We start from the raw sequence: 27402 nt of genomic DNA, 5'->3' as shown, positions 1-27402 counted from the left end.
ATGGCACCTTGCTCAGGGTACCTCAGCCATGGAGGAGGATGGGGAGGAGAGCACCTGTTAATTACTCCCCCCACCAACCTGGCGGGTCAGGAGTCGAACCAGCAACCTTTGAGCTGCAAGTCTGACGCCCTAATCGCTTACTCATGACTGCCCTGACTGTTGTGGCTAGACTGACAGGGGAAACTTTATCATTTTCTTGACGGAGTCGGGGCATCAGCCACAAGCACAAGTCAAGGATGGGAGCCTGCATATTGGAAAGAACCCACTATGTTGGCGACTTCAATGGGCTGACACACTGCCTCGTGGTACCTCCAGAGGTGGGACACTGACAAATGCAAATGTGACCGAAATATTATTCAGAAAGGATGAAAATGGAGAAATGGTCTGTGGACACCATCCACAGAATCACTATTTTTAGAGGGTGTCTTGGTAATGACTTCTCATTTCTAAATGTTACCTGTTGAATTTTCAAAACAAATGCATTTTGAAAAACGGAGCTATAGGGGGAGGGAGCAGGGCAGTTGCCCCTCCCACATTGGTGGTGGCTCCTTTGACCTTTGCAGGCCTTATGGGGGGCCCTATCAGTGTCTTGCCGTGGGGCCCTGTGTGCAATTGTTCTGCCATTGGTCCCTCCTCAATTAAGAATCCTCCTTGTGAGTCTCATTTTCCCACTACTGTGACATCTTTGTCACCAAATACATTGGCAAAGTTTTAAAGAGTAGGCTACCTGTGATTTTGTATTTGGACACAAGGTCATTGTAAGAAAGAGAGTAAACTTTCAGCTGTAGTGACATTGGTGTATTGCGGCCTCTTGCAGCACTTATGTGCAAAACTTATGTCCAACATTATCTGCTGCCATTCTCGTTTTTATGTTTGGTCTGGTTTGACTATTTTAGCCATAGGGCTAGATGTCAGGATGGAGTCTTTCAAGGATGTTTAAGTGAAGTGAAAGCCCCATTGGGAAACTCCAACTCCCATTGTCATTGTGACATACCACTCATCTGCACACAACGAATTTGCATTTATGCCTCAATATATTACCAGCATTCCCCTACATCAGTGGTTCTCAACCTTTTTTGAACAAATCTTGACCTCATCATAAGCCTCCCAAAGCCCCCTCAACCTAATCATAAACCTACCAACCCCCCGCCAGTATTAAAAAAAATATATACTAATGCACCTCAATGGCAAATAAGCACTGCCCCCCTTGTATCCCTCAGTTGTATCCTCAACACCCCCCTAGGGCTACCCAACGCCCCCCAGGGAGCTGTAGCGCCACGTTGAGAAACACTACCTTACATAATTTGTAAATTTGAGGGCTTTGCAGAGAAAGTGCTTGCAGCAAAGTTAAGAAATCATTCAGGGAACTAATTATACAGCAGTATGACTTCAGTAAAAAAATAAATGCATTTATAAATATTACTTTTATTGCAGATAAGAATTTTAATCCCCCCAGAAGAACTGAGCAAAAATGGTAACGGTAAGTAACGGTAAGTCAACCAATGAGTTATGTGGCGTAACGTTTTGTTGCTTTGGACAACTTCAGGAAAAAGGAAATGTACCAAAAAGGCCTGTAGACCTTATTTTTCAAGTATGAGTGACCAGTTTTTAATTGAAACATCGGTGCAACATTTTTTTTCAATGTTACATCACTGCATGACCTGTAAGGTTCACAATATTTACAAATAACAAACTCGCTGCTTACAAGAAATCATATAAATCTAAAAAAAAAGAAAAAGAAATGAAAACAAAACAAAGAAAAAAAGGCAAAACTCAAAACTGAAACAATTAGAAATTATGGACTTCAACAAACTATTTCTAAAAACACCCACATCAATGCTATCGCGGCAACAAATGAAATCAAGTGCACAACATACTTTACAAGGTCTAGGGCTGTAAAGTATATATCGGTGAGAAAAATATATACTTAGTTACATGTCGGAAAACAAAGGGCAGACAGAACGGAAACAGAGACAGAGCGGTTGGTCATACCGATGTCTAAGCATTGGACAGACAGACAGACAGACAGCTAAACAGGAGACAGAAACAATGGACAGAACAGGTACAGAAGCGCGCGCGCACACACACACACACACACGCACGCGCACACACACACACGCATGCACGCACACACACACACACACACACAAACCCTTACAATCATTGAAAACATGTGAAATGACCATCCCAGTGCAGGCACGTTTGCTCACACATCTGGTAACGCAGATGGACAAAAGTTGACAATGAATGTTGTAATTTAAAATGTGTTTTTTTTTTCTCCTTTTACCTTTAACCAAACACACAATTTGAAAAGGGGCGAAGAAAAAAAAAGGGACCAAAAAACACCAGCCAAAAGACCAGACCAGACCTTCCACACAGGGGGGAGTTTGTACATGGGAACTGCTAGGCCTGAATACAAAATGTTCACACTACACAATGAAACTTCCTTGTATTGTTTTTCTCACACCTCAGCTGGCAGGTGCGTCGGAGAAGGCCCATGGGTCACTCAGCAGACAATATGAAAAAAACTGCCGTACACGGACCATTTTGCGGTTTTCTTTAATACACGTTTTTTGGTCCAAGACCTTGATCAGGTTAACTTTTTGTTGACCTGTTGAAGGTCTAGAACCGAAACGTTGTGCATTAAAGAAAACAGTAAAATGGTCAGTGAGCAGGAGTTTCTAAAAATTGCATACGACACAGTGTGCACTATGTAAAGGAGAAAAACAAACAAACAAACAAACTATGTAATGACGCGTGCCCTATGTAGTGTGGTGTAATGTAGTGAACATTTTGAACAGGGCCTTCAGTCTCCATGTGATTGCACATACAACAGAATGAGCTTCACCAGGTACAGTACCGTGTTGGTAAGTAACCCATGTCAGGGTTGGTGAACCTCCTGGCAGAGCAGGGAAATATTTGACCCAGTTTTTACTTTAGAGTCCACAGGACTGCGTACTACTCCACAAAGGCTAATACCATATATATTCTTAGAAACACACAGTTGGATGTAGACATTTTGGACCTGAATCTTTTAAAAGATCATTCAGTAATAAGTACCGACATATCTTTTGTCAACAAATCTTTGATCTTTCCTCTTAGAGCTGAATACATTCCAAACAGTCATAAAGAAAAAGAATCACTATGTTTTGGAGTTGCTGTCATTTATGGCTTTAACACGAATCATGAAGCATTTCAGACCAAGTCCACCAGGGGGCACTTGTGAGGGGCATAAAATGTCAACTGGCATTTTTCTTTAACAGAACTAAGAGTACGTAGTAATCAGTGATGGGCAACTTGGCTTCATTAGCTACAAGTGCCACATGTCGAAAATGACCTGGTTTTACCCGTCTTACTCAACCAGGTGACTTGGAGAGGTAATACAATGTCATTTGGAATATATGGCACTTGAGTGTAAATCAAGGAATCTATGTTGCGCATCATTGATAATTATAATACAACAAATACACTCAAAACTGGACTTCACTCGCTCTGAGAAGCCCAACTGCAAGGGGTTCTGAGTTTACACCAGTTGGCAGATTTTTGCCAAAGGCATGTTCTCTAAGAAAAATGACATGGTGTACTGTATAGCCAATTCACCTTGATTGATCAAATTCTTTAAAGAGTATACAGAACCTAATGGACATCAAAAGTGAAACTGTGTCAAAATAAAATCTCCCTGAAAACTTGCCAGTCCAGTCAGTACATGTTACAAGTGTGGTCGGAGGATATTGCAGCCTACATTTTAGTGTTGAGAACATTGGTGTGAGAAAAGACAAATAACAAAAACACACAGAATGAACAGCAACATCGTAACTAGAAGAGGCTACACATATTCTGAGAGTGACATGACAAAGAGATACATTACATTACGTTATATTGCACTTGACAGTTTTAGTAGTGACTAATTTGATGTGGCACCATGATAACATAGAATTTAAAGATTTTTTTTTAAACAAAACAAAAGAAGAAAAAAAAGAAGAAAAAAAGAATTCTTTTCCCCAATCCTCAAGACACTAGTTTTGTGAGCGTCCTTTGCTATGCTATGCTATTTCCCATGTGGATGTTTTCAGGACAAAGCTCGTAGTGTTATACTGTCAGCTATGAAGTTGTAGTGAACACAGCCAATTAATGAGGGTTTTATGCTAGTGTTGCGATACATTAACTACTTCTCCCATCTTCTCACACACAAGTGTGTTAAAACACACACACGCACGCACGCAAATTCACTTTTTTTCTCGTATTTCACACCCTCTCCTTGAGCTGTTCAGGTGGGATGGTGGAAGGGCAGACGGACCAGCCTATGTAACGAATACAACGCTGGTTTGGTAGCAGCATTAAAAAAAAAAAAAAAAAAAACCCTAAATGAATTAAAACTGTATTTTTTTTCAGTGTAACATGAAGAATGTTCAAATAAACACTATGGATGTCCCTTTTCCTCAACACCTTGTGAAACGTGGCTGCACTGCCGTCATCCATGATACACTGGTATGGTTCATATGCTCAAAATGAAGGAAAATTCTAAACATCTGGCATTGATAGTCAGCCCTTTCACGGCTATTAATGGTATATGTTATGGTGCAATAGTACCGTCTGGCCAATTCTGTAATTTCTTTTCACTATTATTCCAGGGTCAGTCTTGCCTGGTTAACTCCAGACCTAATCACAAGTGAGATTAGGTCTGAGGACCTGCCTATTGTAAATTCCGTAGGGGGCAGAATACTTGGCTATTATTACATACTGCCCTGCTCTCTGATTGGACAGAGAAACTGTAAAGGTCGGAATGCTTGGCCATTATGACATACCCGTCCCGCTCTCTGATTGGACAGAGACAGGGACCATGATCTTGTCCGTTATGAGTCATCCTCGCCAGACTTTCTTTCAGATCAAAACGATTGTGTAGAACTAAAGGCAGTATGGCTAGGGGCAGTCTCCTGATCCTAAACAAATTAATATTCAGATGTATGCTCACGTCTTTATGCCTGTTGGGTACTAATGGGATGAGTCCAATGCTGTCTGGGAAACTACCGAACGGAGAGTGATTGGATAAATGTGTGTGTATCTTAACCATTTATAAGAAACAGAAATACTCTCACTCTAATGTGACACACACACACACACACACACACACACACACACACACACACACACACACACACACACACACACACACACACACACACACACACACACACACACACACACACACACACACACACACACACACACACACACCTCTAGCAAAAACGCAGAGCCACCTTGAGAGAGGACAAGAATGGTGAGTGAGGCGATATCCAAGCGAAAATGATCATCCTGAGACATCGCAAGACCAGTTACTGGCGACAGACTGATTAGTGAAAGAGGGAAAACACAGGGCTATGTTTTTAAGTTTGTTTCACACTCGATTTGCCATCAAGACTACCGTTATAACAAAAAGTAACAGTGCTGAAAATGGCGTAACACAATACGACAACTGCACCCATTAGAAATACTTTAAATAGAAAAAAAAAAAAACGGAAAAATAATACATAGAGAGATATTTTTTGTTAACAGCTACAAGTGAATAATACTGAATACAAAGTTTTGCTCCTCTCTCTGTGCAAGATATAGATATCTATATATATGCTTTGTACAATACATGGATAAGGCTTTCTCAGAGTATTCAAACCCTTGGTTTGCATTATTGCCAACTCTAAATGTGTGGTTCAAATAAATATCGGAATACTGTACATAAATAATTTACAAAAACAAAAAAACAGAGAAAAAAATTGATAAGGCCCCTAACTAAGGCTACAGTATCCTCCTCCTTGATCGATGTGGAGTCTGATGCCAACATCACGCCACACATCTTCCAGCAGTGCCACATGGTCCAAATCAGCCTTCAAAGAATTAGAACGTTAGAAGAATTACCTTCTAGAATGTTGTGCAAAGTTCCAACTGGAACTCAAAACAATGTCTCTAAATTACGTGTGAATGCGATGATTCAGCCGATCAAGGATTGAAGTATGGTAGCCATAATTAAAGTAGTCAAGAAGAAATCAAGAGAGTCAAACTCTGTTTAAGAAAATTAATGTAAAGGCAAGTCTTTCAGCATACGTGCAAAAAATATTTCAAGGTTATGTGTACTGTTCTGTGATTTTTTGTGTCCTATCGCGGATCAGTGTGGCCTAGGGACCTTGGGACATGCAGAGAGAGATGTGGCACTGTGATGCTTCAGCAGACATTCACGAGGACCTTTTGCAGCTGGTAAACGCTCATTCTGCTCGGGACACATACACATAGACCATATGGACATTACGCATTTAGTGTTAGAGTGTGTGTACTTGAAGGCGGTCGGTCATACCAAGAAATGGGTGGAGTATTGAGTGGGGTGGGGGGTGGGAGCAGAAACGCATGTTACCCTCCTCCACTCAACAACGATTAGGAAAATATGCAAACAGCAATAAAACAAACAAACAAACAAACAAACAAACCAACAAACAAAGAAAACCACAAACAGCGCACGTTTTGTGTTCATTACCATATAAAAGCTGTAGGCTGTCTTTCTCGCTTTCTTCTTCTTCAGTCATTTCACTCAAGCACACTTGGCCATATTGGCAGCGTGCTGAATAGAAACCAGAGACATTGGTACTGTACACCAACTGCTTGGTTTGGAGTTTTTTTTTCGCTTTTTTCTTTTTTTTTGTACAATAAAAGATAGAGTGTGCATGAAGTCTGCTTGTACATGGCATTATTGTACAGTATATACAGTTTTTCACTTCTTGCTTTTTTTTTCTTCTTCTCTGAATTTCACCATGATTTTTTTCTGTTTTCTATATACATATTGAAAATGTATCAGAAATATTTGGACTGTCTATTTTTCATTAAATGCAATATTTTTGTCCTTTTTATGTTTTTTTTTTCAAGTTTTTTTTTACCATCCACGTCATCTTGTATTCTAGAAAAAAATATTTCTTCAGCGAGCTGTAGACAAATTGCAACCATTTTGATCTCTGTTTTTTCTCCTTTTCTTTGCCTCTTCTCGTCCCGAAAAAAGTGTCTCGTTTCTTTTGCAGATATCTGATTGGCTTAATCAGCGCCCTTCGTGGCCAGTCTCTGTCTGTCTGTCTGTCAGTCAGTCTGTCCATCTGGCAGACGGAGGGCTAGAAGGGTCTAAGACAGCACTGCACCGCGGAAGGTTTGTAGCACCTGAAGGAAGAACACAGGACAGGGGGGCTAGGGGTGTGTGTGTGTGTGTGTGTGTGTGTGTGTGTGTGTGTGTGTGTGTGTGTGTGTGTGTGTGTGTGTGTGTGTGCGCGCGTCTTCATGTTTGATTTAATCAACCCCCTGTTTGACCTGAAGGGGAGGGGATAACGGGGGATAAGAGGTGTGTGTGTGTGTGTGTGAGTGTGTGTTTTGAGGCTGGATGCGGTGCTGGCTGCTACCCCCATAGGAACTCAATGTTATCTGGATATCTTCCTTCTCTTCGGCTTGGGAAGCCGCACCTGCCGCTCACGGGTAGGGATCTGGTGAACCTACACACACACACACACACACACACACACACAGACACAGACACAGACACAGACACACACATATTAGTACCACATCAAGACAACTGCATGAAAAGCATACAAGTACACACACATTACACACACACTACACAGACTTACACACATACGCTTAGTACAGACTTAACGCACATTACACAGACTGACACACATTGTAGACAGACTGACACACATAGTAGACAGACTGACACACATAGTAGACAGACTGACACACATAGTAGACAGACTGACACACATAGTAGACAGACTTGCACACATAGTAGACAGACTTGCACACATAGTAGACAGACTTGCACACATAGTAGACAGACTTGCACACATAGTAGACAGACTTGCACACATAGTAGACAGACTTGCACACATAGTAGACAGACTTGCACACATAGTAGACAGACTTGCACACATAGTAGACAGACTTACAGTGCTTATCTTGTCCAGCTCACTCATGGCCTCCTGGATAGCAGCTTCCAAATGATTATTCAGCTTCCCAGACCTGCGCAGAGCAAACACACAGAGGCAGCCACACAACACATTAGGGGTCATGATGATACGAGTCGAAATCGATTTCTTAAGGCAGCGATTTGATTATTTTCGATGTGACTTTCCAGTTACTTTTCCACCTCTATATGTTGTGGAGCTAGGGCATTGGGCAGGGGCCAGTGATTCGATTATTTTTGATACTTAAGAATGACCCACGATACGATTCGATTAGATCGTTGACCGTAGGATCATCATATTTACACCCCTACAAAACAGTTGAGGAACAGTTGGAGAAGCCTGTTGAGGAGCTAAAAGCAGTCAACAACAAACACACAGAGGCAGCCACACAACACACGATATGAGGAGAATTCAACAGCAAACATCTCACTGAAATGATGATGATGTGAGGTGGTGATTGCTTTGCACCTAATGTGTTGCTCAGGCCCATAACTAGCCCCAGTGTTTCCCATACATTGAGGAAACTATGGCGGCCCGCCATAGTTTAAATTTGGCCGCCATAGTTTACGAAAATGTAAAAAAAAAAAAAAAAAAAAAAATTTTTTTTTTTTTTTTTTTTTTTTTTTTTTAAACGATATCCGTTTTTGTTAAAAACAATTTGAATTACGATTTTGAATTTGGTATTGGTTAGATAAGTAGTCCCACGGTAACACAGAATGAGGGGAAAGCATTAGGAAGTGACCGTAAGGGTATTACAGTTGATTCATGTGTGCACACGTGTAACATCGGGTGAGTAACAGAACATGTGCGCAACGATGCGTTATGACACGCCGATATGCGAGGATCTTCGTCCAAATCGCTAGTCGCATGCATCATCGCTAACTGCGTTTACATCGCGTGCCGCGTGTAAAGGGAAATGTTAGTTGTTGACATGTATGGAATTCAAACTTCAATTTGTGCTGTTTCTTGCTTCAGTTGTGGACTAAACGATTGGCCAAACTCACAATAGAAAGCCTTTGCTGTGCTACTGTCCCAGAGAGCTGAAAAAAAAACCTTCATAGAATAAGTCACACTTAACAGGGGTGTTAACCAATCCAATGAGTACTCTCATTGCTCTGTCTCTCTTTCCCTCTCCTCTCTCTCTCCTCTCATCTCTCTCTCTCTCTCTCTCTCTCTCTCTCTCTCTCTCTCTCTCTCTCATAGTAGCCTACTATATTTACCCATAACAAATGGTGAATTTCTGAGCCCTTTTTAATTTGTAGCCTATACCACTGAAGGCATGATAATGCTTCATCATATTTTAGAAATAGGGCCTATGTGCCTTTTATATACCAAATGTTTATCATTTTGAAATTGATTTTGTGTATGACTGAAATTATTACTCTGCACACTATCAGTGCTGCATTGCTTTGTAAAGATAGGCTATTCAACACACTTTAAAAACACACTGAAAAGATACGGCCATAGTAGCCTACTGAAAATATTTTGTTCATAATAATGGTGATTAATAAATGGTGGTCTTAAATTTTCATACTGACATCCTTGAATTTGACTTGGTAGATCACGGCAGACCATCAACTTCAAACGTAGATCTTGGTTAAAAAAAGGTTGGGCACCCCTGCTATAGAGAGAACCACAATTGAAAGACAGGGATCAAAAGCCTAGTCAAGTTGTTGTAGTTTACTTGGGTTTGGGAGCAATATAAAAAACCTTCAGAGAAGGGACAGTTGGGATGAGTTTACTAACACTCCCTAGGCTTTGTTTTACAGTTGTTATGAGTTTGGTGGCGGACCTTCATTGACACAGCAGAGGGAGACATCGGGCTGCATATAGAAATTAATGTGTAATGAATGTGAATACAGACATAAATGTGTAATATGTTGTTCAGCCTTTTAATGGGAGGAATTTGGAAAAAAAAATGGCACTGTGACCAGCACCCCTCATGTAGAATGTGTACGCCTACAGATATGTGTGGGGGAAAAGGCATAGCCTACCCTCTAAGACCCTTTTTTGTCTATGCGTTAACAATTTCACAGTGCTCTTAAATTCTTATCTCTGCTCCTATTTTGTTTTATTATTGTTTCCCAGACCCCTGCATGAGGGACGAATGAAACTGTGTTGTAAACAGAAATTATTCACTGTACTGCATTTTTTGACAATGACAATGTACTAATATTATACAAGTCATGGGTAACATCTTATGTAGCCTTATTTCTCAAAATATAAATGGCTGAAATATAGGCCCAGGCCTACAGTTTCTCCATGCGCCAATGTCATACTGTAGTCATTGTTTTGCCGTTTTGCATTTACACTGCAAGAATACACCCCCCCCCCCCAAAAAAAAAGGCCCGTGTGAGAAGACCCCCCCCCCCCCACCCCCCGGACAAAATAAACCCCGGCTGCCCCCATAGTTTCCAAAATTTCTGTGGGAAACACTGTAGCCCACTGCATATGCATGTGCGTGTGTGTAAATAACTCTCAAACGCCTTTGTTCATGATTCGTTGAAACTCCCTTTGTCGAGCAAGGCATCTAACCCTACTTTACACCAGGGGGACTGTTCCCGGACCTAGAGAACTGCATGCATCTGAGTGTAATGTTATGTAGCATACATGTCATTTGAAGGCCACCTTGAATGTGTGTGTGTGTGTGTGCGCGTGTGTGTGTGTGTGTTATGTAATGTTATTGTCATGAGGGATATGGACCACTCGCCCTAAAAACTGGGCGAAAGAATTCAGAATGAAGGACACGGGAAGTTCAGAAACAGGGCCGGTTATAGTCAATTTGGGGCCCTATGTGGGCACCCCCTTTCCTTTTTGTGCATTTATTAATTGGCATCTGTAAACATAGTGTCCTACATCTGATTGAAAACAACTGCTCTACCTGCAAATACACTTGGTGCCCATAAATAATCATCGTCAATGTGAAGTTTAATGCTTTGTGTCACTTGATGTGCTCATTCTGTGGGAATTTCGGGACATTACTGATGCCACCCCAAGACATTTGCTGCCATGGGCAAACTTCTTGTCTGCATATGCCTTGGAAAAGGCACTAGACAGAAAGATCAGGCAGAGAGGACAAGGGACGTCACGTGAACACCCATGAGAAGATTGGGGTGTGTGTGTGAGTGTGAGTGTGTGTGTGAGTGAGTGTGTGAGAGAGTGAGAGTGTGTGAGAGTGAGAGTAAACAAGCATGTGTGGCATGTGTGGCCCATTTTGTGTGTGTGCGCGCGGTCGCGTGTGTGTAGTGTGTGTGTGAGTGAGTGAGTGAGTGAGTGAGTGAGAGGGTGAGTGAGAGGGTGAGTGAGTGAGCGAGCGAGCGAGCATGTGTGTGCTAGTTCATTGTGCGTGTGTGTGTGTGTGTGTGTGTGTGTGTGTGTGGTGCGCGCATGCTCGTCGTCGCCATATGAAGAACTTACTTCCTATTCATTTTGGCGACTCTCTCCAGGGCCTCTAGGTCTTGCGTTAGTGTTTTTAGTTTCTCTGGCTCCACCTGAAGAAAACAGACAACATTAATCACATGACAGACCATAGCTGAGAATTTACTGTACCGTACGTAGCTGAGAGTTGCTTACCGAGGACAGACGGTAAGAAAGAAAGTGAAAAAGGAAGATGACAGATAGATAAATGGAGAGATAGATAAACAGAGAGAGAGAGAGAGAGAGAGAGAGAGAGAGAGAGAGAGAGAGAGAGAGAGAGAGAGAGGTACAATACTGTTACCAACATTACAGACAGCATTTTCATTCCAAGTCTGCAGCCGTTCTCAAACAGTAATTTGAATACTTCAATTTAGGACAGGTATGTGTGTGTTAGTGTATGTTCTTTGTGTGCCCCTCTTCAGTCAATGGAGAACAGCCTAAAATTGGTGATGGCCTAAAACGGTGTGAATATGAAGCTACACAGATCAAGAACCAGATTTGAAATGTCAGGCTAAATACCTGAATCATATTAGTCATTAAAGTACATTGTGAAACCAGTTCATATTAGTTAGGTAGATATTTAGCGGCACACTTCAACAATGCAACTGTTCACACGGCGTAAAAAAAAAAAGAAATAGGAGCACAGATAACAATTTAGGAGCACTGTGAAATTGTTAAGGCACAGACAAAAATGGTCTAAGAGAGTAGGCTATACCATATTCTACATGAGGGGAGCTGATCACAGGGCCAGTTTTTCAAAATTCCTCCCATAAAAGGGTAAAAGGGCTGAACAACATATTACACATTTATGTCTATACACATTCGTTACACATTAATTTCTATATGCAGCCCGATGTCTCCTCTGCTGTGTCAATGAAGGCTTGTTGCCTAACTCATTATCATACAACTGTAAAACAAAGCCTGGGGAGTGTCAGTAAACTCACCCCAACTGTCCCTTCTCTCAAGGTTTTTTATTGCTTCCAAACCCGAGTTAACCACAACAACTTGACTAGGCTTTTGATCCCTCTGTCTTTCAAGCACTCATGGTTTTCTCTATAGGATGTATTTACTCCAGGAGGAAAATGCGAAGGAAATTGTTTTTCAAATCGTTTAATAGAAAACGGAAATCATTAAAAAAAAAAAAAAAACAGATTTTTTTTTTTTTTAAACATTTTCGAAACTATGGCGGTCAAATTTAAACTATGGCGGTGCGCCATAGTTTTCTTAATGTATGGGAAACACTGACCTCACTGAACCTGATGACTGTCTCAGAGGTGACTTCTGCGGCCCTACCGTGACCTAACGGTAGGCCACTAGCTTACTGCGCCGGTGACCCAGGTTCGGGTCCGACCTGAGTCGTTTGCCAGTCCTTTTACGTCGCTCTCTCTCCTCACTCGCTTCCTGTCCTTTTGTCACTATCCTGTCTCAAATAAAGCACCCCCCCCAAAAAAAGTTGACCTTTGCATCTTGGCTGCCAGTATTGGCGTGAAAAAGGGGGCTAGGTCACCTTTAGTCTAATGTTCTACCTCTATGGTCGAAGTTCACCTAACTGAACCTGATGTCTGTGTCGGAGTTCACCTCACCTTGGCAGGCTCGGAGAGCGCCATGCCCTGCTTGTGGTGCATCTCGTCTCCCCCTCCCCCGACCCCCACCAGCTTAGTGGGCCAGGGCGGGAACCCTTTGATCTGGCTCCACACCAGCTCGCCCATGCTGAAGCCTCCTCCTCCTCCTCCTCCTCCCCTCCCCTGCCGGCTGTAGTGCAGCAGCTCGGGAGCGGGCGAGTCCGGATGACGCAACTCCTCCTCGCTGCTGAGGCTGCGCGTGTCTGAGGGGCTGGGCACGGCGCAGTGCCCGTTGTTGTAGTGGTGCCCGTTGTAGTGCCCGCCGCCGCCGTAGTCCTTGGGCATGGCCAGCGGACCTTCCAGGCTGGTGGAGGAGCTTGGAGACTGGTCGTCCCCGGTCAGCTCTTGCCGCGGAGGGCCCAGCGGGTCAGCGTAGTGCCCTGCGCCCACTCCGACGCTGGCACCGAGGCCTATGCCTATGCCGCGTGACGCTGGGTGGTGGGTGGCGGCGGCGGCGGCGGCAGCAGCAGCAGCTGGTGATTGGCTGATGGCACCGCTGCCACCATTCATGTGGGCGCAGCGCTCCACGGTTTGTTCCAGGCGCTCTTTGAAGTTGATGGGCGTTCGACCTCCTCCTCCTCGGAAGCCCTCCTCTAGGTACGAGGCCGACGTCCGGTCGTGGGGGGGCGTTGGGCCTTCCGAGTGGGGTTGCTGCTGTTGATGTTGTGGCTGTGCGGGACTTCTTCTGACATGCTGCTGCTGCTGAGGATGGTGTTCTAGGTAGTCCTCCCCTACGCCACCTCCTGAACCGGCACTTCCTGTCGGCCATTGCGTCTGCTGCTGCCCTCCGGCCTCCATCCCTTCCCACTGCCCACCGGGAGTCAGCCCTCCGCCACCGCTGGCTGTTGGGGAGCGGAAGTACTCGTGGGAACCGCTAGTGGTGGTGGTCGTGGAGGAGGCAGACATTGTGGCGTTGCTGGAAGTGGTAGTCTCGACCGCTTGGATGGGACTACGGACCTGCTCGGCGGCATTCTTGCGCGGCCGGCCCGGTCTCTTTTGCCGTGTGGATGGAGGCGCCGGGGGGTTGGCGGCGGCAGAGCCAGAGCCGGGCGAGCCCTGGTGCCCAGCAGCTGTCGGGACGGACGTGGCACTCGCGTTGCCGCCAGCGCTCGTCGTCGTATGCGTCTGGGGTTCTCCGATGGAGGCAGTGAAGGCGCTCATGGCACTGAGCGCGGTCACGGGGCTGGACTGCGTGGTAGAAGAGGCCGTAGTGATCGTCACGTGCACTCCTTTACTGGCCGCGTCCACCACCGCTCGGTAGATGGCATCCACCGTCTCCGGACCTCCCCCAGAACCGGGCCTGGGCCCTGTGGGTCCTGAGCCCCCTAGAGCACTGCTGGATCCAACAGTGCCGGCGGCAGAACCAGCCATGGCCTCGCTCTGGGCCTTCATGTCTCTCTGCTGTTGGAGTTGATGATGCTGCTGCTGTTGGTGGTGATGAAGCTGTTGCTGCTGCTGCTGTTGTTGATGATGATGATGAAGTTGCTGTTGGTGTTGGAGCTGCTGCTGTTGCAGTTGTTGTTGTTTCAATTGCTGTTGGTGGTGATGTTGCTGCATTTGATGATGTTGCTGTTGCTGCTGGAGTTGATGTTGGTGGTGGTGGGGGGCCTGGTACTGCTGCTGCTGCTGCATGCTAGAAGGGTCCTCGGAGGACAGAAGACCCTGCTGTGGCTGCTGCTGGGAACTCATCTGCGGATGGGACTGCTGTTGGGAAAAGACAGAAGGTTCATTGTAGGGGTGCAAATCATCACAGCCTCCATGACGATACGCCAATTACTATGTACTTTCTGGGTAACGACACAGTAATAAAGGGCATAATTATAAGGTAAATACTATGTAATACACAAGAATAAAACGTCCATTTTCTGGGTAACAACAGGGTAGCAGAGAAGTTACATGGTATAGAATGGGTTAAAAAGGGGGTAATTACAAAGGAAATACTAAGTAATACATGTATCGTAAGAATTACTATGAAACAATTTTCTGGGTAACAAAAGGTTAAAAAAAAATTAGATGCTATCTAACAGGTACCTTCTCTGGGTAACCCTGATGTTACGCGGAAAATACATAGTAATTCAGGGTTCCCACTCTTTTTCAAAAATCATTTTCCAGGATATTTCCAGGACATTTCCAGGACTATTTTTTGATTATTCAGGACGGGTATTTCATCCGTCGGACCCACAATTTGGACATACACAGCGACACACAATGCATTTTAGAGACAATGTGACTTTAAGGTTGAAATGAGTTGTAATGAATGAGTACAGTGTGTTAGGGAAGAGGGTACGTCCAAAGACGTCATAAGAGCATAGTATGGCATGGCCGCAAGGGGAGTCACTTTCTTCTTCTGCAGTTAGTACTAAGGAGACTAGTGATAGGAGGGATTACATTAAACACTGACAACTGGATCTCCTCTCTTGACCAATTTTGTGAAGTTACAGAGTTCAGATTTTATCCATTATGACCACTGACCATGAGCACAGTGTCTTTAAGCAATGTCCTCGGACTACACCTAACCAATGCATTTTCCATTGAGTGATACTTCTTATCTAATGTACGTTATTTGCTTAGTACTGTACTGGCGGCAAGGTAAAATGCAAAGCCACTACCGCCAGGGCTGGAGTGTGGAACAGGTCATAGGACATAGTGAATTTGTGTCAGCTGTAATTAAGGCTGAATGACAGCTGTAATTTAACCACAAACTGAACATTGACGACAGGACATCCTATTTTGACCGGGCCGGAACTAGCAGCAGCTCCTCGCACCCACAATGCAATTCAAATTGCGGAGTTTCCAGTGTCACAATTTGTATCGATCATGGCCTTGCATCCACTGCGCATGGTGTCCCCGGGCTACGCCCCCGTACTACACCGTGGCCAATGCAATTTCCTGCGAATAAGCATTCTTATCCATTCTATGTTCTTTGTCCAAAGGTATTGACCTGGGTTGCGGTTGAAGATCACCAGCTGTCCCGCTAGTAGGAATCTGCTGGAGCTTGGCGACCACACCCCTATGTCAAATTTTACAAGCCCAGCACGTACAGCCTCTGTTCAATTGAAATGCTTTCTGATCCACAAAACGTTTATTCGGAATTAAATGAAAGTGCAATGTAAACTCACATTAATGTCACATTATCTCAGAAAATAATACCTTGATAGTCTCTCTCTTATCACAAAAAATAGTGTACTTGGATTTAAATGCATTCTCCACAAGACTTGACTTTGACTTTTTTTGCTCACCAACCCATTGTGGCCAGTGGTTTCTGTCTTTCTGCAAGCCAGTTTTGTTGCCAGTTTCTTTTCTTCTGGAATATTCTTGCATACAAACAATTTATGCGACTACTGTGATTTGTCACACCAAAGATCAAACTAGCTTTCAAAGTGGCTAGTGAGACTGAAAGCTCTGATCTCCAAAAAAGTTAGCAGTACAATTTTTTATAAGGAAGTGCTAGCACTGCTTATTTGTAGGCCTATTATGACCATAAGCAGGTTTTCGAGAGATATATAACGCCATGATATCAGCTAGCGACTTTTCAGCAAGCCAACTAGCGACTTCTAACGACTTTTGGCAACACCGAGTCAAAGAATATTACTGTGTATAAGTGCAATCAAAGACGGCAATGTATTCAATAGGTGGATATAAAATGAATTGTCATGTCTAGACTCGGAGAAGAGTAAAAATTATAGGCTACCACAAACAAAATCGGGAAAAAGTTGAAGGAAAAAAAATCCAGGACAAATATTTTTTTCCAGGACATTTGGTGAATTTCCAGGACTTTCAAGGACTTGAAAACACATCTCTAAATTTCCAGGTTTTCCAGGTTTTCCAGGACGTGTGGGAACCCTGTAATTGCAATACCGTAAAAAAGAAAGCGCTACTGCAATGGTGTGCAATTGCTGAGGTAGGGATAGTATGGAGTTGATGGGGCAGGGTCAGTGGGTTAGGACATCCAATGTTTCTGATCCTTTGTCTTGTCTTGTCTATTCTTGTATTTCCTTTCCCCCAGTACCTTCATCTGCGTTTTTGTAGGTCTTGCAACCACCCTGTCTCCGAGACAAATTTCTCTCTGGTGGAGAATAATAAAAGTAACCTAACCTACCCTGCCCCAGGAAACCAACCTCACAACTGCAGCTCACCTGATAGTTCTGGTAGAGGCAGGCCATGGAGTTGCTCGAGGAGCCGGCGTCCATGTAGAGGTTTTCCTGGTAGGCATGCTGCTGCTGCTGGGCCTGGAAGGACTGCCCTGGGGGGCCATGCATGCCCTGCTGCAGGCCCGGGTGGAGAGCCTGCTGCTGGGCGTGCTGCTGCTGCTGCTGGAGAGAGCCCTGCTGGCTCTGGTGGTACATGTGGCCGGAGGAGGCGTTTACGTGGCCCTGCATGGCCCCTACCATCTGGGGGTTGGGCATGCAGTTCATCGAGGACCCATCACCTGGAATAACACGCGCACGCACGCACGCACAGGCACACACGCACAGGCACACACAGACGCGCACACAGCAAAGGAAAAGGCCTTAGGTTATTACATGTACACAAAACATATTCTACATACACTACAGCTCAGTGGATTTCATGCAAAGTGAAGTAAGTAGATATTTTGCATACAATGGACTACAGGGCTGTAAATTGCATACCCAGTTGTTATACATAAGTTACATTGCATTCATGTTACACATTTGCATCTGGTAGTTCTGTAAGGGGATAAGGTCATCGAAACGGCCAATAAAATATGTTCACAAATTACCGTAAAACAAAGACTAATACCCAAAAAAACAAAACACAATGGTGTGCTTTTATATTATATAAGGACACAGGGCTCTAAGTTAACACCAGCCAAAGAGAAGGATACAGGGCTCTAAATTAACACCAGACAACTGACCAAATGCTGGTGAAATTTCAGTTTGGCTGGTACAAAAGACCACATTACTAGCCACCCACGTTGATCCAGTAGTGAGTGTATGTTTGGCTAGTAAGATTAACATCTACTTGCCATTTTGCCAAAAAGTTAATTTAGGGCCCTGAATATCAGAGAAACACAAGAGAAACTGTCACTGGCTGTGGGCCCTCCATGCAGCGCCCGCGTGCGAAAGACAGAGGGCGCTCCGGTGCACTTTGGCCCCCGGAGTCCTCCAGATGGCTTAGCGAGAGCCTTTTCTCTCCGAATGAAAGGATAGACAAACACTGCCAGGGCCCACTCCCACCAATCACCAGCCTGCTTTTGTCAACGCATCTGTGACAATAGCTTAATCTAGGGACGGCCACCGGTACACAGAGCACAAGGCACCCTGGAATCCCACCATATTAGGAAAGCACACAACAACCAAGTGCCTTAAACAAGATGCCACCTCTTCAATAGAGAGAGGAAATTAATTTCCTTAAATCAATAAAATAAACAATTAATATGGAGACAAATAAAGATTAAATGAGGATACAATTTATATGCATGCACCCTTATGTCTCCTCAAGAAGCTGGATGCAGTTTATCATTCTGCATTGCGATTTGTAACAGGTGCCCCCTCAGGAACCCACCATTGTGATCTGTAGTCCAATGGCCATCCTTGTATTTAAGACGTAAATTGCATACGTTATGTTACTTTTTATTGCAAAGGCACTGTTGGGCAAACTTCCCTATTATATCTGTAATTTTTTGTACTTCATCTTATGGCACACGTTCCTCACACAAGTTAGTATTACAGTCTTGTACTCCTCGCACTGAAATAGGGAAAACAGGCTTTTCTTTTTATGCCCCATACCTATGGAATGAGTTGCAGAAGATATTATGTATGGACTCTCTGCCCTCATTAGACACTTTTAAGAGGGAAATGAATACAGTATACACAGAGCAGTGTCATTGTTTCTGACTATGCAGCACATAGGCTACTTTTTATCTCATAATACGTTTTATGTAAACTTATTCTTCTTAATGTGTTTTCTGTACATTTATTTTCCTTTTTGTCTATGTGTTTGTCTGTGTCTGTAACTATATGTTTGCTGCCATTTTGACCAGGACTCCCTGGCAGAAGAAACGCTAGTCTCAATAGGAATGCACCGATACCACTTTTTTGAAAACCGATACAAGTACGAGTACATTAATGTTTGTACTTGCCGAAACCGAGTACCGATACGATACCTTTTACCACCAAAATACAAGGAAAATAAATGCATGACCTTGTTTTTCTCCACCTGTGATATTTTTATTGTCCATTTCCATGTAGATTTAAATGTTAGTAAATGTATGAGGTGGCACTTTTTTCCATGCTGCTTTCAAGTCCACAGATTGACAAGATTTTGCATTGTTTTGTGTAATGGCAGTATCGTTCCTGGTATCGACAAGTGCTTGATGAGTATAATGAGCAGTATCGATGCCAGTATCGGTATCGGTGCATCCCTAAGTCTCAATGGGACAATCCTGGCTAAATAAAGGATAAATGAAAAAAAGCCATGTGTATGACTTTACAACATTAGAGTATAGAGCCAGAGAAGAGCTTTCAAACAACATTAAAATTAAGTCGTACAGAGATGATTTTACTGACCTATTCATGGATAAACGCATAATGTCCCACCGTATTAATTACGACTTTCTTAGTCTGTTTCCTCCTCAACACTGATACCAGATTCTCACAAGTTCTGAGGTTCTAACCTTGCCACTAAAAAGGCACACTAAATGAAATTAAAATCTGTTGGTTGAGCCACGAAGTGTCTGATTTCATGTGAAATTAAGGACTAACAAGTGACACCACGCTAACAGCAGGGCACTCGTCAGCTACCTGGGTTCGATTCTGGCCCGGGTCCTTTGCAAGGCCTTCCCAATCTCTCTCTCCCCTTTCGCTTCCAGTCATTGCTTCACTGTCATATCTTATCGAAATAAAAGCAAAAAAAAGACTAAGAAGTGAGAATCGACTAACGATTTTCCTTAATTAATCTGCAGGGTAGCAGCTTCTTCACAATACGCAGTCCGCCCGCCACATACAGTAGATGATGACTCGGCAATAGCAAGAGCAATAGCAACAAAAAAAAGGTGGTAACGTCAGTCAGACAGCAGAGGGAGAATACTAAAGCCTGACTCAGCAGAAATCAGGCAATCTTTACAGACGTCTGACGGGGATGGGTGAGCTCAGTTGCCAATGAAATGCTCAACAGCACTGCAATGGCTTCAAACAATTGCAGCGAGGGATGAGAAACGCTTCCCGTTTGTCAGTAGCACGAAGAGAGAATGCGCCAAGTGACAAACATGAGATTTCAGTCTCCCCCATTTCATTATATAGATTAGTGCTTCTCAACGGGGGCTCTACAGCCCCCAGGGGAAGTTGGGGAGGGTTGAGAAAGATACAGCGGAGGGGGGGATGGTGCCTAGTTGCCATCGGGGGCCAATGCCATTAGTCCATTTTTTTATATACTAAAGGGGGCCGTTGGCAGGCATATGATGAGGTCAAGTGGGCATTGGGAGGCTTATGATGAGGTCCAGGGCATGCGTTTATTCAAAAAAGGTTGAGAAACACAGCTATAGCTAGAATTATTATTATATAATATTATGACACTTATCATCATGATTTATGGTGGGGAAATAGGACAGCGGAACAAATTTCTAGGCAAAAGATCAACCCTAATGGATTACTCTTCTAGGATATTCTAAGAAGGATGTGGAACTGGAGATGTGCCTGCCCTGCGGAGTGTTTGCTGCTCGGCAATAAACACATTTCTGGCCCGGTGTTGAATCATGCAGATGGATTGAGTATAATACTGCACTTATGACAACAAAATATACAAATAATAATGATTTATGTTGGTGATGCAGAGCTGTTGGGAGTTCAAAACTAGAGCACAGCAAGCATGTGTGAGAGGTTTTCCACAAAACACCTAGCAAAATATTCAGGAAAAAGTAGCATGTGATGCTGTGCCATTATGAAGTAGCATACAGTTAGGGCCAGAAATATTTGGACAGCAACAGAATTATCACCCTTTTCCACCCTATACCCCACCACAATGGATTTTAAATAAAACAAACAAGATGTGCATTAACTGCAGACTCTTAGCGTTAATGTGAGGGTGTTAACATCCATATCGCATTTACAGGAATGAATGGCAACGTTTTTTGTTTGTGTTGCCCACTTTTCAAGGGATCAAAAGTAATTGGACAGTAGGCTTCTCAGCTATTCTCCAGTCAGATGTGTGTTATTCCCTTACTACACCATCACCAAGATGTCAACAAAAGATCTTAAAGTTCCTTTGAAATGTTTCATTTGCATTTTTATATATTTTTACGGAATGTCCATGAGATCCAAAGTCCACCTGTCACCATCAGTGATGCAAGCCATCATAAGGTTGATAAAAATCTAAATAAACCCATTTGAGAGATGGGGAAACATTGAATATGATTAATTCAAGAGTTCAGTATGTTGGAAACAAGAAATACCAGAGTAACACCCAAATTACCTGGCAGACATGGAAGACAAATGCTGTGGATGACAGACAATATTCTGTATCTGGTGAACAAAAACCCAACAGTTTGCCAGATGTGGAGCAGTGTCCTGGTGAATGGTGGATACATGTCCATGGCAACAATCAAGAAAAAGATCAAGAACATTGAGGAACACTTCACCATAGGAAATACAGAGGGTTCACTAAAAGATGTAAATTATTGATTGCATCAGAAATAGCAATACCAGATTTGGCTTTGCCAAACAATGTCTTAAAAAGACTGTATATGTATTGAGCTACATCCTATGGATAGAGGAGACATAAGTCATCTTGTACAAGGGTAATGGGAAGAAAGGAGTATAGAGAAGGGAAGGAACTGCTCATGATTCAAAGCATACCACCCAATCAGTGAATCATGGTGGTGGTAGTGTCATGGTGTGGGCATGCATATCTGTCAATACGATTATCCCCTTGTATTTATTGATGATGAGGACTACCGACAAAAGCCACAGGATGAATTCTGAAGATTTTCAGGCTATATTATCATGTCATATTAAACCTAATGGTTCTGAACTCATTGGACAATGCTTTGCAGTGCAGATGGACAATGACCAAAGCTTCATCTGAAAGCCACTAAGCCATTTCTACCCCAAAAAAGTAGAATATTATTCAATGGCCCAGTCAGTCACCTCACCTGAGTACGGTTGAGCAACCATTTCACTTGCTGGAGGCAAAACTGAAGGGAAAATACCCTAAGAATAAACAGGAACTGAGACTGTTGCAATAGAGAGCTCACCATAGCATCACCAGGGATAAAACCCAGTATCTATTGATGTCTATGGATTGCAAATTACAGGCTGTAGTTGACTGGAAAGTATTTGCAATCAAATAATTAAAAAATGAAATTTGATATATAAATACTAGACTGTCCAATTACTTTTGGTCCCTTAAAAATGGGGTGGCACTGATAGAAAATGTCATAATACCTTCACAGTTCACTCGATTTGGACGCAAACACCCTCATATTGAAGCTGAAAGTCTGCTGTTAATGTACATTTCAAATCCATTGGGATGGTGTACAACACCAAAAAGATGAAAATTGTGCAGATGTCCGAATATTTATGGCCCTAACTGTATGGGCTAGCTAGCAGTGCCAAGACCTTTAGCAGCCGTTAGCATGTTGTGCATGGTTTTTCGCAAGGGCCTTTTTAGGTAGCCAACAATGCTAGTCAGATTCTGACCACAACTGCAAAGTTGTGCAAGCACAACACGGGGATCGTGTCACGCTCAGAACAAAACAAATGCCCAAACGTCCAAACAACGTTTACAAATCACCAGAGATCTTTCTCTGGAGACCTGGTTCGACTGAAGTTTAGCCAATACACACAATACAAACAAGTAAACAAACAAACAAGTTTCACATGGAGCAATAACAATGACGGGGTGCTGGATAGACATCAAGGCACTCTCATGCTACAGGCAGGGTGAATGGCACATCACTGCAGAGGTGATACAGAGGAGAGGAGAGCAGAGAAGAGGAGAGGAGAGAGGAGAGGCTAGAGGAGAGGAAAGGAGAGCAGAGGAGAAGAGAAGGGATAGGAGAGGAGAGTGGAGAAGAGAAGGGAGAGGAGAGGAGAGGAAAGGAGAGGAGAGAAGGGATAGGAGGGGATAGGAGAGGAGAGGAGAGCAGAGCAGAGGAGAGGAGAGGAGAGCAGTGGAAAAGAAAAGGGATAGGATAGGAGAGGAAAAGAGAAGATACATGCATGCCTCATATTCACCCAGTCATACACTGGTGGCTGTGGCTTCCACGCAGGGTAGACCCCTGCCAGCAGGAGCAACCCTGGGGCTAAGTATCATGCTCAAGGACACATCGATGGGGGTCAGATGGAGCGAGGCTTGAACCTGCAACTTTCTGGTTTCCGATCAGGCGCCTCTACCACTGTTCCAATGTGATGTATGACTCTGTGATGCATGACGTACGACATCAAAAAGTTATAAGGGACTTGTTAATTAGTTCCCCTCAACTGACAAATGGTATAACGTGATGTCACTATTGGTGACTTCAGTGCGAGATTGGCTGGCATAGTAAAGAATCATACTATAGGCTTCTGTGAGGATGAAAAGACTACTGCCCCCTGACAGTGTGAAGGGTCTGATATTGTTTGTAACCCACTTACAACATTAGCCAGGCCACACCCTCGTGACGCAACACCTTCTGTCAGGTCAGGCCAAGAGCAATGTAAATATTGTTTCTGATCTCCCGAAAAAACGGGAACTCCACCCACTTTGTTGGACACCAGTCAACCAGTAGCAAGCCTAGGGAGGCGAGTCAACCATGCCCTTTGGGAAACATTAATTGTTATGCTCTTGGTCAGACCAAGTCTCGAAGAGATTTGAAAGTCACTGATAATCAGGCTATTACAACATGGCACTCCAAATATAATGCCTGATTTGTGTCTGAGCCATCATATAGGAAGCTGATGGCACTGAATTGATTCTACTGTAAAGATACAGTACATGCTACCACCCAAGTGTGTGTGTGTGTGTGGTAATGGCCAACATTTCCAGGAGCTGCAGCATTACTAGAGAGCAGTGAGCCTCCTTGTCCTTTTCACACCTCTCCCCCTCACTGCTCCTGTCTTTTTTGCCTTTCTTCCCTCCCTCCCTCCCTCCCTCCCTCGCTCTCCTCCTCCTCCCTCCCTCTCTCTCCCTCCTCCTCCTCTTCTTCTTTACCCTTATTGCTCCCTCTCCGCTCTTGACTCTCATTCCCTCTCTCGTAGTTCTCTTTTTCTCCACCTCCTCCTTTCTGTCTTACTCTCTTCAGCTGCTCCTCACTCTTCTCTTTCCATCCCTGTCCATCTCTCCTCCACTCATCGCTCCTCTTCCTCTTCCTCTCTCTCTCTCTCTCTCTGCTGTCAGTGAGGGCTCAGGCAGCGCGGACCGCCACATATGATGTAGCGACGGCTGCTGGTTGCCGAGCTTGGTTGCCATGGGAACTGCGGGATGATTGGTGGCGCTGTCCGACGCTCGACTCTGGCTCCCTGGCCGCTGGGGGTTGTGGGACATGATTTAACAGGTCGGGGGAAGGGGGGGGGGTGGGTAGGAGGTGAGACGCAGGCTCCTGAGCTTCTTGGGGCCGTGCCCGTCCAATGGGGACAGCAGCAGAGACGGATGGATGGTGTGTCCACTACTCACCACCACGCTGGCTTGACTCTCCCTCACCTCACCCAGCCAAGATCCCCCTCAGCTCCTCCGCTCTCATCCTCATCCTCTTCCTCTTCCTCGCCGCTCAGCCCCAGCAACGCCTTATGCTACAGCGATGATGCGTTACATCACAACCAACGCTCTTGCAGATCAAGCAGACCGACAGACAAGACAGTCAGACATGGGTGTTTGTTGTGCTCTGACTGCTTTACAAGCCAGCCAGCCATCCAGCACTAGAGCAAGCCAGCCTTGGTAAAAATAGATGACCAAAAAAAAAAAAAACTGGCTCTGAGGAAGCCATGCGTTTCTGCCATTTTGCGTACAGATCTGCTTGCCAAATACCACTTCTTTCTCTCCCTATCTGCCTTGGGTATACTTACAGTGCAGTAGCTCAGCTCAGTGTTTGGTGGGTTTTGCATAGAAACACCATCAACAGTCTGAAACTGAATGACGAGCGGTATGGTGGTGGAGGCCACGCTGAACAAACGTTAAAGTGAGCATTTGATGTGACTGAATATCCAGACGAGGCGTTTTAGGCTATGTTAAAGGAACAGTCCTTTAGCCTTCTGTTCTCTAGCCGTTCTGATCCGTATGACATCACTTCTTGTTCCAAGCTAGCATGGGAAATAAATGGGACCATTAGCTGCTAGCTGGTACCATTCGGTTCAATGACATCATTACATTACATTACATTACACTTTGCTGATGCTTTTTATCCAAAGCGAGTTAGTTATAGGGTATTGGCTACAGTCCCTGGAGCAGTATGGGGGTTAGGTGCCTTGCTCAAGAGCACTTCAGCCATGGATAGAGGTGTAGGGAGTGGAAGGGTGGGATTCAAACCAACAACCCTCTGATGTAAACCCTCTGATGGGTCTTTAACCACTGGGCCACAGCTGCCCCCGTGCCCAATGTCACATGCTAGCTTGGAGGTACAAGTTGTGTCAGAACAAGAGAACATCAGGAAGAACAAAAGAAAGTTGAAACTCAACTTATATCCCAGTGCCACATATTCCAAATGTTCTGATTGTACCTGTCTAATTCAGGCAAGTGATCAGTCAACCAGGCAATCATCTGGTTGAATTGGACTGGTAAAAAACAGGTCATTTGGCTTGTCATGCTTAAGTGGCACATGATTATAACTAATGAATCCAGGTTGTTCATCAGTGGTCGTAACAACCAAAGCTATTAAGCCCTACCTAACCAAGGTAAGTTAATACTCACAATTCTGAAGCTTTCATCTGGGTACCAGTCACTCTGAGACAGCCATATGGCATGAGGTGCCCTGCTTACCGTACCAAAGCCCTGATGCCTTAACCCATTGTGTCCTGGAGACACATATACGCTGCTGCATTCAGGTTCTTGAGATTTGAGCTGTTTTATAAAAAATGTTGGTAAGTTAGAGCTGAATAAACACATTCTAAGGCAAAACGTGGGTCCTAGCTTTTAAATGTAACTCATTTCATGTTAGTATGTGCTTCGGAGGTTGAGATATTTAAGATTTAACAGGCAGAGGGCACACTTTCCCAAAAAGGGCTTAGGACAAAATGGGTTAACAAGACAACTGCTTTGTAAAGTCAGGAGCTGTTGTGTGCAGTCAGTGTAACCTAATTGATCCTTACACACAGCAACACCGCCATGCCAAAGTAAGTCACCAAAATATTTTTTCAGGGAAAAGAATAAAACAGTAGTGTAATTTCAAAATACTCTGAAAATATTGATGTATAATGTTGAGGAAAATATTCCTCCCAAAATATCTCAATGAATAAACCCGTTTATCAAGACAAGCATCAAAAGATCAACAGAGAGGTTCACTTCAAAGAGACTGGTCCTGAAGAGGCCTGACTCCTCCATTGAAAAACACAGGAGCTCATGGCTTCCAAGGAGAAGAAGTTTGTCTTTGGGGAGAGTGTGGTTTTGCTACAGTAGTATAATATATGCGTGGAATCTCGGACGCAGAATAATATTGCATGGCCAAGGGCAGACTCTGTACAGCCACTAAATGAAAAGAAACCAAATCTTTTTATCACGACCCTCAATGCTGTCACACACACACACACACACACACACACACACACACACACACACACACACACACACACACACACACACACACACACACACACACACACACACACACACACACACACACACACACACACACACACACACACACACACACCAAGAGAAAACAACGAAGGACAAACTTTCGCCTTCCTTTGAAAAACAACCAATGCATCATAATACAAACTCTGCATGTCTTTCTCCGAAGACACATTATTTTGCTGCTGTGGTCTATTCCTGTACTCTTGAACATGGACAGGAAGGGAAAGCAAAAGGCTTACAAACATTGAGAGGCAAATCGAGCTGAAACAACTGGTTCACCAAGCTGGCATAGCCTCTGTGGGGACCGAAGAAATAGTGACGTGGAAGTTTTGTGGCTAACGTTTTTTCATGCCCCCCCCTTGGCAATGTGGCATGGACCCCACTGAAAACCACCGATTCAACTGATTAGGAGCAGTACCCAGGGCAGGCTTTAACTCTATATTGCGATGGGACACACTTTTGGAGGTCAAGTCAACACACAAAATTGGACTTCTAACCATTAAAAACATCCAGCCACTCAAAACAAACCCGTTGGTCTATGGCACTATGGTCTTCACAAAGATTTTGTAATGAGCATTTCAGCGGGAAAAAAACCCTTTTTGTTGCCGTTTTTCATTCTTCTGCAAAGTTTTGAACATTTTAAAAACATGCAG

At 44.0% G+C, this 27402-nt stretch overlaps 1 protein-coding gene across 2 annotated transcripts in view; it reads right to left on the bottom strand.

The window, feature by feature from the left end:
• Positions 1-1726: 1726 nt before the first annotated feature.
• The window catches only part of LOC134459391 (methyl-CpG-binding domain protein 5-like), a 42878-nt gene continuing 17202 nt past the window's right edge, over positions 1727-27402 (bottom strand). Inside the window, exons 6-10 of one of the 2 annotated variants that reach the window (XM_063211733.1) lie at positions 17164-17456; positions 12989-14731; positions 11406-11479; positions 7971-8043; positions 1727-7514 (exon numbers count right to left, since the gene is read on the bottom strand). In XM_063211733.1, the coding sequence (XP_063067803.1) occupies positions 7443-7514; positions 7971-8043; positions 11406-11479; positions 12989-14731; positions 17164-17456 (2255 nt within the window). In that variant the 3' untranslated portion in view covers positions 1727-7442. The remainder of the gene's footprint in view (positions 7515-7970; positions 8044-11405; positions 11480-12988; positions 14732-17163; positions 17457-27402) is intronic. The other variant, XM_063211734.1, reaches the window with a different exon arrangement.

The sequence above is a fragment of the Engraulis encrasicolus genome, chromosome 12, assembly GCF_034702125.1.
Source record: "Engraulis encrasicolus isolate BLACKSEA-1 chromosome 12, IST_EnEncr_1.0, whole genome shotgun sequence".
NCBI lineage: Eukaryota > Metazoa > Chordata > Actinopteri > Clupeiformes > Engraulidae > Engraulis > Engraulis encrasicolus.
The sequence above is the reverse complement of the archived record's forward strand: the minus strand, read 5'-3'. Positions and strand labels throughout refer to the sequence as shown.